Raw genomic sequence first — 13943 nt, 5'->3', positions numbered from 1 at the left:
GTACATTATTAATTCTCTGCTGATTTGACTTCACTGAAGTCAGTAGAAGGTGCCTGGTGTTTGTTTGTTTTTATTTTATTTTTATTTTTTAAATTACTAAGAATATTAGAAAAAGCCTGATGTTAAGCAGATTGCAGATTAGGTGCATTTGAAGAAGCATTTATATTTTTCTTATTGGAATACAGTCCCACAAACACTCTAAGGGGAAACATCCTTCCTAATTTTGTTCTACTGTTTAGGCAGCAAAACCCAAAGCTGTCCTCCTGATCCCTGAGAAAGCTTTTCTAAGAGCACATCTACAACTGTAACCTTAATGAATTTAAAACCTGCACAATTGCCCTGGCTAACAACCAAGGAAGAGGGAAATATCAAAGGGTCCAGAGAGCTCTATCAAAGCGTCCTTATCACCAAAACAAAACACTACCAAGGAGCATTGGAGGACAGGGGACCCATTACATTAACTAGTTTCAAGCCAACTGAAATTTGTGCTGGATACATTCCCTGAACCTAAACCTTTGACATAGAATGTATTACAGCCCCACATTATATAGTTGACAACAACTATATAGTGGCTGATCACCAAAGAATTGATGCTTTTGAATTATGGTGCTGGAGGAGACTCTTGAGAGTCCCATGGACTGCAAGAAGATCAAACCTATCCATTCTGAAGGAAATCAGCCCTGAGTGCTCACTGGAAGGACAGATCCTGAAGCTGAGGCTCCAATACTTTGGCCACCTCATGAGAAGAGAAGACTCCCTGGAAAAGACCCTGATGCTGGGAAAGATGGAGGGCACAAGGAGAAGGGGACGACAGAGGACGAGATGGTTGGACAGTGTTCTCGAAGCTACCAGCATGAGTTTGACCAAACTGCGGGAGGCAGTGGAAGACAGGAGTGCCTGGCATACTCTGGTCCATGGGGTCACGAAGAGTCGGACATGACTAAACGACTAAACAACAACAACAACTTCCAGTGGCATTTATATCTGCCCCAACTCCCCTTATATATCCTGCCACATTTCTATATAACCTATAGTGTCACTTCCCCAACACTTACCATAGAATATTGAGGTATGATGCCCCCCATGGATCCATGGTAGATATAGACTGATCCAACGTAGTCATCTTCTTTAGGAGCACCAATGGCCACATCTAGGCAAGACAATGTGAGACAGTGGAAATGGGAAAGAGCCCCTTTCAATTTTTATTTTTTTAAGACTCTTGCCGCAACAAACCATCTTCATCATAAAGATGAAAGCCACTCAATCAGCAGCTGCCTGGCTTTTAAGAAAAAAAGTTGCCCCATTTAATGAGCTGATTTTAAAATAAAACCCTCAAAATGCATATTTACATTGCTTCTAATCAGAAACATCTGTTCGGGTTCCACAAATAATACCAGCCATGCGCAAGGGGAATCACGGCAAGCCTTTACATGCTTTATGTATCTCAAGGGAGAGATCTGGCATTGTACATGAAGCCACCATTGGCACACAGAACACAAGCCACCCACCATGAAGCCATGGCAGATCCATTGAAAAATCCACTCATAATGCCAGCTTTCTAAAGCCTTGATATGATGCAAGTTGGGATGGATTCCTCAGCTCTAAAGCACTGAGAGGAGTTTGAAAGAAAGCAATAAAGATGGGTGGCAGGGAATGTGTCTAGCCCAAGGCCCGCCCAAAATGACATTATATCCAGACAAATTACGGCACTGCTGTTTTAAGTAAGTTGTAAGTTGCTTCAAATTGTTTTTAATGTTGGGTTTTTAATTTTTGTAACCCACCACGAGACCTCGGGATGAAGGGAAGCTGATAAATTAAATTAACGACAATAATAATAATGCTGGAACATCAACACTTTCCAAATTTGCTTATAATTAGAGCTGCAACCTTTAGTCCACAGATAAATCAACTACTTTTAGTTAATTAATAGCAGAAACCAACTTAAAACCAGCAAGGGCAAATTTGAACTGGATTTTGTGAAGCTCAGTGTTATTTTTCTAGACTGTTTTCATTCTGGTGTGTTACTGTAATTGGGAGTATAAAAATGTTGACAAGTGACCTTTCTTTCCAACAGCAAGTGCCCTTTGTTTATTAAGGCTGATTTGTAGGTATTCTTTTGAAGAGGAATAGTTTGCTCTGCCAGTAACTTCAGCAACATTCTGAACAACAACAAGTAACCTTCAGCAACACAGTATGGAAAACCCAGTGTGAAACAAACTTAGTTTACTCGCCATTGCATTGGCAGTGAGGATAACACAGAGGGAAAGTGCTTTCCTGTTGGAATAAATTTGTCCCACAGATACAATGGCACCCTAAAATAGTAACTTCTCACACTTCCTTGCAGATCCCAGACAGGTACCCCTAGCAGGACTAGGAAAGATCAGAGAACTGACAAGAAGAAGGTAATATACATTGCTTCAACATCCCTTCATGCTTCAGCCTGTGTGGTGTAGTGGTTAAGAGCGGTAGACTCGTAATCTGGTGAACCGGGTTCGATTCCCCGCTCCTCCACATGCAGCTGCTGGGTGACCTCAGGCTAGTCACACTTCTCTGAAGTCTCTCAGCCCCACTCACCTCACAGAGTGTTTGTTGTGGGGGAGGTAGGGAAAGGAGAATGTTAGTCGCTTTGAGACTCCTTCGGGTAGTGATAAAGCGGGATATCAAATCCAAACTCTTCTTCTTCTTCCATGAAGCACCATAACTGGGGAGCCCTGGTAAAATCCCTTGCTTGGATTAGAACAGGGGTCAGCAAACTTTTTCAGCAGGGGGCCGGTCCACTGTCCCTCAGACTTTGGGGGGGCTGGGCTATATTGGGGGGGGGGGAAATGAATGAATTCCTATGCCCCACAAATAACCCAGAGATGCATTTTAAATAAAAGGACTCATTCTACTCATGTAAAAACACGCTGATTCCTGGACCATCCGTGGGCCAGATTTAGAAGCCAATTGGGCCAGATCCAGTCCCTGGATCTTAGTTTGCCTACCCATGGATTAGAAGCTAGATCTGTCAGCCACAAAAAAACCCTCTCTGGTGGAGAAAGTGTGCCTTCAAAGATGAAGAATTATCTGGGTGGGACGGGTTTGAAGCATCCACATTTCTGAAGCACTCCATAGCAGATCCCTGCCTCAGTTCAGAGAGACCCAGCAGCAGCCCAGAGCCCAGAGCCCACGTGCAAAAGAAAACAGACTGACCTGGGAATCCATCCTCATCCATATCTCCCAGGGAGGCAATACTTTCCCCAAAGTGTGCGTTGTAGGCATTGTCACCATTCAGAACAAGTTGCTCTTCCATGACTCCCTAGCAAACAGGAAATAGGACAGGCTAAGAAAAACAGAGCGAGTGTTGAGAGATGCACAGCCTCTTTGCTAGAGCGTTGCTCATGCACATGTTCCCCAGGAAGCATCTGGAGCATGTCCTAACCAAATTTCAAGTTGGCAACACTAAACCCGGGCATTATATAAAGGAAACGCTGTAAATTGAAAAGGCACTTAATTGCTCCTGAAAAGGAAGCACCTAGCCAGGATGACGGAGCAAAAGCCGATTAGTGGCCAACTGTAATATTTCAAAAAGAAATCTTAGGTAAGTAAAATCATGCGCTCGAGACAGTGCAAAAGTTCCAAACAATTGAGCAACTGAGCCGGTGAGGTTAATTCTGTTCCGTTCCAAAGAATAACCAAGAAGAACTATTGTAATAGCATAGACTCAGTCTCTACAGGAAAACTCCCATGTGATAATAATGAGGTCTGCAGCACTTAATCTGTTGGAATAATTCGTTAAAACATTTCGATTGCCTAAAAAAAAAGTGCCTCCAGGTAATCAGCCAGCAGGTTTTAAATCATTCTTAACAAAGTACTTATAAAAAAGGAGCTGGCAAGTGTTGTCTTAGAAGGGTTGTTCCCTCCTGTATGTAAGAGACGAGAAGCAAAGCCACCAAGGGGTTACGTGTGTGGGCTGCACCTGGAATTATCTGATTCTTTGGACTTGAATTGTACATTTACCAACAACATTGGCCATTGCTCTACGAGCACATTACTGCAGCATTCAGTTCCATCTTTCATAGGGGGGAAATGCCATGCTTTGGAGTCTGTTATTTTGGGGTGGAGCAAAGCAAAAGAATCTTAAAAGACGAAGAAACCACTTTACATAGGAATACCGTATTTTTCGCTCTATAAGACGCACCAGACCACAAGACGCACCTAGTTTTTGGAGGAGGAAAACAAGGGAAAAAAATATTCTGAATCTCAGAAGCCAGAACAGCAAGAGGGATCACTGAGCAGTGAAAGCAGCAATCCCTCTTGGTGTTCTGGCTTCTGTGATAGCGGCACAGCCTGCATTCACTCCATAAGACACAGACACACATTTCCCCTTACTTTTTAGGAGGGAAAAAGTGAGTCTTATAGAGCAAAACAAAAACAAACGGTAGATTGACAACATTAGAATGTAGTTGGGTTAGATATAAGAGAGTGACCAAAAAGAGCAAAAATCTTTTTTTCTTTTTTAAACCCTACCAAAGCTCCCACAAAAATGCTGATATGCTTTTATGTCCATTTCTGCCCTCTACCCTAGACTTCAGGTGCAGGAGAGTTATTTCCATAAGGAAACCAAACACCATTGTTTAAACGCAGCTCCGTGTCTATCTCAAGGGGTCTTTCCTGTGTTTTTTTGTGAATAGGTAGGGACTGGTTTCTGGAAATTGCAATCAAATCTTTTGGGAGGTCTTCAGAAAGCTGCTGACATAAAGAAAATCCTATATAATGAATCTGTAACAAAAACAATGAGGTGAAAGTAAAGTTTTATTGTGTTTTTCTTTTCTTCTGCACTGAGCGCAAGGTACGGTTTCATGAGGCTTGCCCTGAGGCTCCACATGTGGTACAATGATGCTTATGTGAAAAGCGACTTTGCTATGGAACATATGGAGTGAGTGAAAGTAATTTGGGCTGCGGCAAATCAGAATCAACCCGAGTGGCCCTTGTATTCATAACACATTGGCAAATCTAGAACACACTTTCTAATAAGATTAATTTCAATAAAGCCTCACAGGGAAATTACTAGTAAATACATGTTTAGAGACGGGCATTGGGGACGATGAATGCAAAATATTTTTCAGGATTCACAGAACCCAGAAGATAATATTTTGATTCATTATTGTGTGCACCCCAATTTTCTCGAATGTTCTCTGTCACCTTGCTTCCTGACTCACAACTACTGAGAAGATATGGGTTCAAATCCCTGCTCAAACATGATGGGTGCTTGATTGTCTCAGACACTCTGTCTTCCAGTCCTGTTACAGAAGGTTGTTGTCAAAATGAAAATGAGACTCCACACCCTAAACTCCTGTGAGGAAAGGTGGAATGCTAGTGAAAGTAATAAGTTTTTAAAAGGGGGAACACTAAGGTTGAGTATAATTTGTAGATAATTTGTAGATGAGAGAGTGAAGTCTGGAAGTTCCAGACAACTAGAATTTTGTGATCAAAACAGGAATGGAATGTTGCGATTGAAACAAGGATCTCTAAAACCCAATGCTTTTAGTTGGACTTTCGCCAAGATTATTTTATCCAATCCAAAAGGGTCTCTCCATTTACGACATTCTGGAGGACGTTGCATTTCTGGTGCTCTAATTCTAAATATTCATGTTTGTACTGTACCTCTTCAACTATCTGAAGAAAGACACAAAGTTACATCATTCCATTGTGACTGTTTGACCTCAACTGACCTAAGTAACCATGGTTTGTGAGTCGAATTGCGAGAAAGGAGAGCGCCAATAGCATTTATTTAGGGGGAAAGGAGACATTTTTCATAAACAAAAGGGTCTCTGATAGAGCCCATGTGGCTCGTGTTCCTTCCAAACAAGTCGCGGTCATTTCAGAGTACAGGAAGCTTATGTTGATTATTTCCCTAGGCTACTGTTGGGTCACGGTGGTTGTGCAATGGCCAATTTTGCAACCAAGAGTCCAGTGATTTCTTTCCCTATGAACACCAACACTGTATAGGGTTCTCAACGCAATCAAAATGAAAGTCGGTTCTTGCAGCTGCTTTTCATATGGGTTCAACTCTCTGAACTTTCCTTCAAGTACACATTTAAAAACAAAATCATGCTTCTTTCTCCCAGATAATGCAAAGGCTGGTCTTAAGAGTCACCATACTTCAGCAGAAAGGGAAGGTGAATTAGAAGCCGTTGCTTAATTTGATACTGGATTCACAACCACTGGAAGTGGCTCTCTCAGTATATAAAGTGAAGTGAAATGAATGCCATTTCTTCTAATATGCAGGTTCTATATATCAACAGTGGCTGCTACTCAGGTGCATTCTGTAAACCTCAGCTGTAATAGGTGTCATGTCCTGGTTTGGTCACAACCAACTATAGACCTGGAGTACATGGGCCCTGAAGTTAGTGACTTGAGGAGAAAAACTGGATCCTGGAATACACCAAGCAGAACATACTGCTCAGTTGACCAAGCAGACTCCTAACAAGAAGGCTGGCAAATCATTTTTATGCTGTGAACCGCCCTGAGATCTATGGATGAAGGGTGGTATACAAATTTAATAAACAATAATTAATAATACCGTATTTTTTGCCCCATAGGACGCACTTTTTCCCCTCCAAAAATGAAGGGGAAATGTGTGTGCGTCCTATGGGGCGAATGCAGGCTTTCGCTGAAGCCTGGAGAGCAAGAGGCATCGGTGCGCACCGACCCCTCTCGCTCTCCAGGCTTCGCGCAGATCTCCGCAAGCCGTGGGAGCCCGCGCCAGGCTCCCGCAGCTTGCGGACAGTTGCCTGCATGCTGAAGGCTGGGCTCGCTGCGCTCAGCACGCCCAGACTTTGCGCGGCTCTCCGCAAGGCCCGGGAGCCCAGCGCTGGTCTCCCGTGGCTTTCGGAGAGTTGCCTGCATGCTGAAGGCTGGGCGCGCTGAGCTCAGCGGGCCCAGGCTTAGCGCAGCCTTCCGCAAGGCACGGGAGCCCGGCGTCAGGCTCCCAAGGCTTGCGGAGAGTTGCCTGTTCTGGGGGCTGGGGTCGGGGGAAGCTCGGGCTTCCCCCGCCCCAGCCCAGTGCCTGGGGGAAAATAATTTTTTCCCCTTTATTTCTTCCCAAAAAAACTAGGTGCGCCTTATGGGACGGTGCGTCCTATAAGGCGAAAAATACGGTAATAATAAATAATAACCTTGCTCTCATTGCATGCCATCTAAAGAAGGGGACCCCGATCCACGAAAGCCTATGCCGTAATAAATTTTTTGGTTCAAGTTGCAGAATCCCTGACAGGAAAGGAACAGACCTACTCTGACAGGATTCTACATTAATCAGAGCTGAGCACAGAATTGTGACATTGCTGCTGTTTCTTGTGTACTCTTAGACTTTGAGTCCTTCTGTATAAAACTAAGGGAGTCCCCATGCTTCTATCCCAGTCTAAATTCTAGATGCCCACCTGAACCTGGCTTCCCAAACAGGTCCATATGCCACCACCATTAGAGGCTTGGCCAGTGAACTCAAAGGACGGTGCCTTTCTATTGTGGTGCCAAAGTTAAGGAATGCCCTCTCAGAGGCAGCCTGTCTAGAGCCATCACTGTTTGCTTTTTTGCAAGCAGTAAACACATAAGCATTTCCCTGTGCTTCGAGGGTGTTTTCAGACTGTGGGTTTTATGCCAGTGCCATATGCTGAGGCCGTTTAAAGCCCTAAACAGCCTCGGTCCAGTATACCTGAAGGAGCGTCTCCACCCCCATTGTTCTACCCGGACACTGAGGTCCAGCACCAAGGGCCTTCTGGCGGTTCCCTCACTGTGAGAAGCCAAGTTACAGGAAACCAGGCAGAGGGCCTTCTCGGTAGTGGCACCCACCCTGTGGAACACCCTTCCACCAGATGACTTTAGACGACATCTGAAGGCAGCCCTCTTTAGGGAAGCTTTTAATGTTTGATGTATTACTGTATTTTAATAGTGTTGGAAGCCGCCCAGAGTGGCTGGGGAAACCCAGCCAAATGGGCGGGGTATAAATAATAAATTAGTAGTAGTAGTAGTAGTATGTCTCCTTGCAATTGTCATATCGCTGGGGTTTTTTTATGCTGGGCTATGCTGCATTTACAAGCTCCTTTTAGGTATTTGCCAATGAAAATGCCTAATAAAAGTACTGAAAAAATAAACCACAATGTTGATAACGATTTATGCAATGGAAGAAGTGAACCTAAGCTGTGAAGAAGCATTTATTCTTATCCACCTTTAAGGGGTTACAGGACTTTACTGTTTTTTGAAATATCAGGCTAATGTGGCAGCTCTTCAGGAATGGAATTAGGTATCAACTGGATTTTGGACATTCCAACAAATTATGAAAAACAAGTGAATCCTGACTTTTTTGCTAGGACTGTTTGGCCATTTCTATTCCGGAGCCAAAACAGCACCCACCTCTGCTAAGCGCCTTAAAGCAGAACTTGCATGATACGGTGCAGCTGATCTGAGATTAGTGTTAAAGGATTTCCCCAGGACATTTTGCTCCGCTCCTTTCTGTACTCACATTTCCTCTACTGAGGTAGACAGTGACTTGACCCTCATCCCGGATCTCGGAAAACATGGGCGCTCCCACCAGGAGGTCCGAAAGGCCGTCAGAATTCAGATCAACTGCACATAAGGAGGAGCCAAAGTAAGAGCCCATCTGCAACCAAGCCGAGTCACAACAAAGCATTCAGTATCTGCCCACACACAGGAGGAAATCATTTATGCTTTTCGTTGTTTGTAATTGAAATAGCAACTTGCTACTTTATCTCTCACAACACAGCAGCTCTCAGAAGTCTCTGGGCCACTGGGTCACGCCAGCTTTCATTCATTCATTCATTCTTTATTTATTTAATTAACTCTTTTATTATTATTATTATTATTATTAAAGGAATTAAAGTTATACTTTTTCCTGTGTCTTAAAAACACATGCCAAAAATCATTACTCGAAACACACATGAGCTCTTTCAGCGATTGTGATGGTTTTGTGAATATGCCAGCAAACATGCAGATTCTCATTTACATCATCCTTTCTGAAAAGGGCAGGCATGTGCAAAGGCATTCACAAGATCGGTTTAACAGACCAAAAAAAAAAAAAAAAATACTGAAAAGTAAACTCATGTTAACTTCAATGTGATTTTTAAGGAATGTATATCAAGCCTAGGAATATTTAGTTTCTGTGTTGGGTAAGCAGGGTTGAAAACTATGATCCAAACAAGCTCAAGAACCAGTCAGTCAAGGAAAGTCTTTGCAGGATGTTTAATGAAAAAGGATCAAGATGGCAGACAAACAGGGAGTGGTGGCCAATTTTTGCAAGGCGTCTGTCATGAAGTTTGCATGCTGCATCCCTAGGACTGAAGACTCCACACCATGCGGAATGGCTCCAGAACATGGATAATTTCCATGCCAATCTCACATATCTTTTGGTGGCAGCTGGCACCAGTATAGAGACGCTCTACAAAACAGGGTAGAGTTTCCATGTGGCAGTCCTAATATGATTCTGTCTGAAATGGTTCCATTTCTTCCTTACTTCCTGACCTTTTGTCTTTATTCACCCATTGTGAATCTGGGACTGTGTGTAATTCACCCAATGCCAAATTGCAAGCACATGCAATGACCTTTATTTTACCACTAGCATTATTACTCTCACCTCATTACATGCTCTTGATTGGCTGAAAGGTTGTGTTTCCCTCCCACCCACCACCCACACTCTTTAATTTGGTCACTCAACTCGTCTTTGGCCAAGATGAGCCAAAGGTTCCAGCCAATGATGATATCAGCTATGCAACAACAGCCACACCTATCGCTACAGAGTAGACACTGACTTCTCAAACACAGAAAAGATTGCAAACACTGTTTGCAAGTCACGGCAGAAAGATGAGAGAAAGTGCAAGCCATCAGCTCAGATCTCCAATCTGTTTGCTTTTGCAGGGTTAAGGTCAAACATTTAGCATTTCGCTCCCTTTGTGGGTTCTTTGTTTACAAGGCTTTCATTACGCATTGGCGGTTTTTTATACTAATAAAAAATCTAGGCAGCGAATACCTGAGCAATATGTCACAGTGGATGTAAGCAATTTCAAGCGGGAAAGGGATTTTGTTTGCCCAACTGCAACATTATTGTACAGAGTTGGTGACCTGGTGTTACTGTGAGAACTGAATTTTTTTTTGCTATTCACATCTGGCACATGGTTTCCAATTTCCTGTAAGGAACTAAGAGTCTCTAGTAGTGAAGAATCTAGCAGCAGGATTCAAGAACTCTCTGTGCCACTGTAGTAGCTCACTAGATAAGAGAGTCGCTGGCCTGATCTTTGCTGTGCTACAGCATCACAAATGCCCACAAGTGGTCTTGCAGCTACCAACTCAGCAAGGATCACATGACAGGATCATGTGACAGAAAGGGACAGCAGCATTCCACGTGGTCCCATAAACCTGCTGGTTTCACTGACCCAAGCAACACAGAAATGAGGCACAGAGTGAACTACTCTTGGATGGACGGATATTCACTTGCCTGCTTAACAACATTTCCCCACCTCCCCAAAGAAACAGGAAAAGGTTGTTAACATGAAGGAAAAAAGCACAAGAGTGCACCCTTGTTGTTGACGTCATGGAAATGTTAGACCTTCTCATGATTTTAGTACCTCAGAAATACATTTCACAAATAAAAAGCCTGCCCCTGCGCGTGCAAGCACACACAGAGAGACACATTTCAAAGGCTTTGTCAGAACAGGGCTCAGTATCAAAATCTCTGGGGGCTATTTTACATTTGAGATTTTCTCACACAGATATTGCCTCTCATATCAAACCATCACTTCCAACAAATGCTCAAATGTCTTATTTCACCACGTGTGACTATATCAAGATACCCACGTAGGCAGTGAGAAAAAGTAAAATGTAAAGGGCAGTGTGGCAGTGTGGCACAGCCACCTCAGGCAAAACACCACAAATTATTAGTTGCTTCATTGATGATTGTTTTATTTTTTTGCTGTTAGGAAATGAAGAGGCACTTGTGAGACCTTGACCAACCTAAGGTATTATGTACCAAGATTTGCAGGGTGGGCAGGGGGGATATTTGCTGCTATACCACAAGTAGTAACATGTCTTAGACCAGGCATAGGCAAACATGGCCCTCCATATGTTTTGGAACTACAGTTCCCATCATCCCTGACCACTGGTCCTGTTAGCTAGAGTTCAATGGGAGTCATAGTTCCAAAACATCAGGTGGGCCGAGTTTGCCTATGCCTGTCTTAGACCAACTCTGCATTGGACAATAGAGAAAATTACAGCCCCAGGCCATAAGAAATTGTGAGCAGTATAGCTATAATCAGAACTAATCTGCAGGATTAAAAGAAAAAGCAATTTATTCCACACAGAAAATAAACAACCAATTATTTAAAGGATTACCCACCTTTTTACCAGAAGCCTGAAAGATCTTTATTAAAGAACCAGACCTCCTATCAGTGCGAAATATATATACCTGTGAAGTTTTAAACAGAAGAAGAAACTAATTGATTCTATTGCATATAAATTCACTCATTATTAATTAGCAAAATACGGCTAAGAGTGCATGTTTGTGGGTACTTCATTCATTAATCTGAAAAGTTTTTGCCTCATCTTTCCACAAATTTGAAAGCAGCTTAGCAAAATACAATAAAAAAACTAAGAATAAAACCTGTTTTATTAAAGATGGATACAATTTTTAAAAGCAAACAGAAAAAAGCAAGAGCCACCCGCAGTGAAATGTGAAATGAGGCTTTTGTAGGTAAAGCTGTTTTCAAGTGGCCTCTAAAAGAAATCAAAGTAGGTGACAGGCAAATCTCTTTAGAGAAGACATTTCGCAGTAAGACAAGGAGTATCTGCATGGCCTCAGGGTGGGGTTTAACCCCACAACCCCTTTGTATACCTGTTACCTCTTTGCACAAGCAACACGTGAACATCTGGTTAGACAGTCAGCGCTGAACTAGTTCAGCTCAGTATTAGCAAGCCCTCAAGTCCCTAGTCCTTTGCAAAAGACCATTACGAAACCAAGGAAGATCAGCACTGCAAAAAATGCTTTGCACATTTTTTTGAAGAATGTTACATAAACAATACAACAATGCATAACAGTGGCATTGATCCTAACATAAGTTAAGGAAGTTCACAGAATGAATATTTTCCATTTCCTCCTCCACACTGCCCTTTCCTACCTACCCAAACGCCACCACCCTCCTTAACAACACGGGATGTGTATAGGGGCCTCTGAGGAAGGGGATAACCAGCCAAAATCGGCAGACCTACACCTAATTTTAGGACACTCCCACCATATATTCTTCAAAAGAGCCCCCAATCCCCAAAGAGGCTTTTCGTGGGTCTGGTGGGAATGAGAAACATTCCTCCCATGAACCACTTTTAAGGCAACTAATCTTATGATCCAAGCCAGTGTCAATAAACCCTTTCCAAATTACTGTAGCCCCAAATGCCTTGTTCATCCTTTTTTCCGGGAACTCAGTCAAAACAGTCAATATGCTGCCACGTTAGTTAAATGAGCCATTGTTTGATCGAGAACCACACCTTTCCGACACCTCCATCCTGAGGAGCTCCTCCAACGACGTCTGTCGTCGTCAGCTGAGAGAAGTGACCCGCTGTCACCGCATATCCTAAGCAGGGCATTTTTAGGGTGGACGAATGGGAGGAGAGAAATGACAAATGAATTCAGAAAAGGAAACAGGTCCAAGGAAAAGGTCAGCCATCTGGATGAAAGCAAAGTTCTCTCCCTCCTCCTTTCTTCTCATAGATTGTAAATATGCTAGCCTTATTACAAATAACCCCCCAAAATCAACAAGAGGTCTGCTTCTTCGGTACAGGAACTTGCTGGCACTCCATGCGGTGCTGGAAGTGACAATAAGCAACTGAATGTCTCTTTTTTTCCACCGAGACCTAATGGCAAAGGTGTCGACAGAAGCTGTGAGGGTGACAAGAACAAGAGCTTTTGCCAGAAAAGGGCCTGGTCTCCAAAATAAAAATTAAGAGTACAGATGCTCAATGGAATGAGAAACACACTTGGGGGAGGGGGCAGATTGCTTCATGTTGAAGGAACTATATCTTTCATGCCTGTTTAGTGACAGTTTCCATTTGGCACCCAAAAATGGGGATTCCCTCAGTTTAAACTGCTATGCCAAGGGATTTGGGGTGAGGGAAGAGATATAAAGTGCATGCTTTAACAAGAGCTTAACATTGTTTTAATCTTTTAATGCTTTTGTTGTATGCCTTTATTTTCCTTTCAATGTTGTAAACTGCTGTGATAAGTTTTGTGATCTAGCGGTTTAGAAATGCTTTTATTGATAAAATTAAAAGTAGTAGTAGTAGTAATAATAATAATAATAATAATAATAATAATAATAATGCTTGGCTAAGGATTAAAACAAGAATTAAGGGCCTACACTAAGGGGAAAGGGTTTGTTTGGAAGAGGGATCAATAATTGGCCCAATTTGCCATCCTACAGATGATATATTATGGGGCAGGAGGAGTCTGTAAGTAAAGGAGGAGGAGGTGGTTGTTCATCTCCTTGTAAGGCTGTCATTTCATAGTCCCTTCTGCCTGCAAAAGACTAGCTTTTCAAATCTTTTCAAAGGGGGAAACCTCAAGGTCTTCAGGATATCCAGCCATCTCTTTTCTAAGAATTTCAAAGTAGATTTCACTAATTGGTATTTTTTTTAAACACAAAACAGACTAATGATGATAGTGGGCTGAAGAAAAAGGGGTGATTATCCAATTTTTAAAAGCATTTAAAACCAAACAAAAGAAGAAAGTGGAAATCTGGAAATGCTTTCATAATGAGAGCAAGTGGTCACTGAGGACTGGGCAGAAGACATTAGATGTTCAGTATTTCTCTTCTGTCACTCACTGTGTTTTAAATCTTAGTATTCAAAGTATTATTGATGTGCAATGTCTTCAGTCCCTATCTTATCTTGGCAGATATTCTTTGGAG

General features: G+C 42.6%; 1 protein-coding gene and 1 long non-coding RNA gene across 2 annotated transcripts in view; both read right to left on the bottom strand.

Annotated features, from left to right (window-relative positions):
• Positions 1 to 13943, bottom strand: part of LOC310828716 — a 232064-nt gene that overhangs the window by 174672 nt on the left and 43449 nt on the right. The gene's annotated exons all lie outside the window — the stretch shown is intronic.
• The window catches only part of ITGA9 (integrin subunit alpha 9), a 231444-nt gene that overhangs the window by 174672 nt on the left and 42829 nt on the right, over positions 1 to 13943 (bottom strand). The window contains exons 7-11 of the mRNA XM_083706263.1: positions 12526 to 12611; positions 11384 to 11452; positions 8501 to 8638; positions 3193 to 3298; positions 1056 to 1150 (exon numbers count right to left, since the gene is read on the bottom strand). Of these exons, the coding sequence (XP_083562389.1) occupies positions 1056 to 1150; positions 3193 to 3298; positions 8501 to 8638; positions 11384 to 11452; positions 12526 to 12611 (494 nt within the window). The remainder of the gene's footprint in view (positions 1 to 1055; positions 1151 to 3192; positions 3299 to 8500; positions 8639 to 11383; positions 11453 to 12525; positions 12612 to 13943) is intronic.

Source organism: Podarcis gaigeae (assembly GCF_964106915.1).
Source record: "Podarcis gaigeae genome assembly, chromosome: 12".
Taxonomy (NCBI): domain Eukaryota; kingdom Metazoa; phylum Chordata; class Lepidosauria; order Squamata; family Lacertidae; genus Podarcis; species Podarcis gaigeae.
The sequence above is the reverse complement of the archived record's forward strand: the minus strand, read 5'-3'. Positions and strand labels throughout refer to the sequence as shown.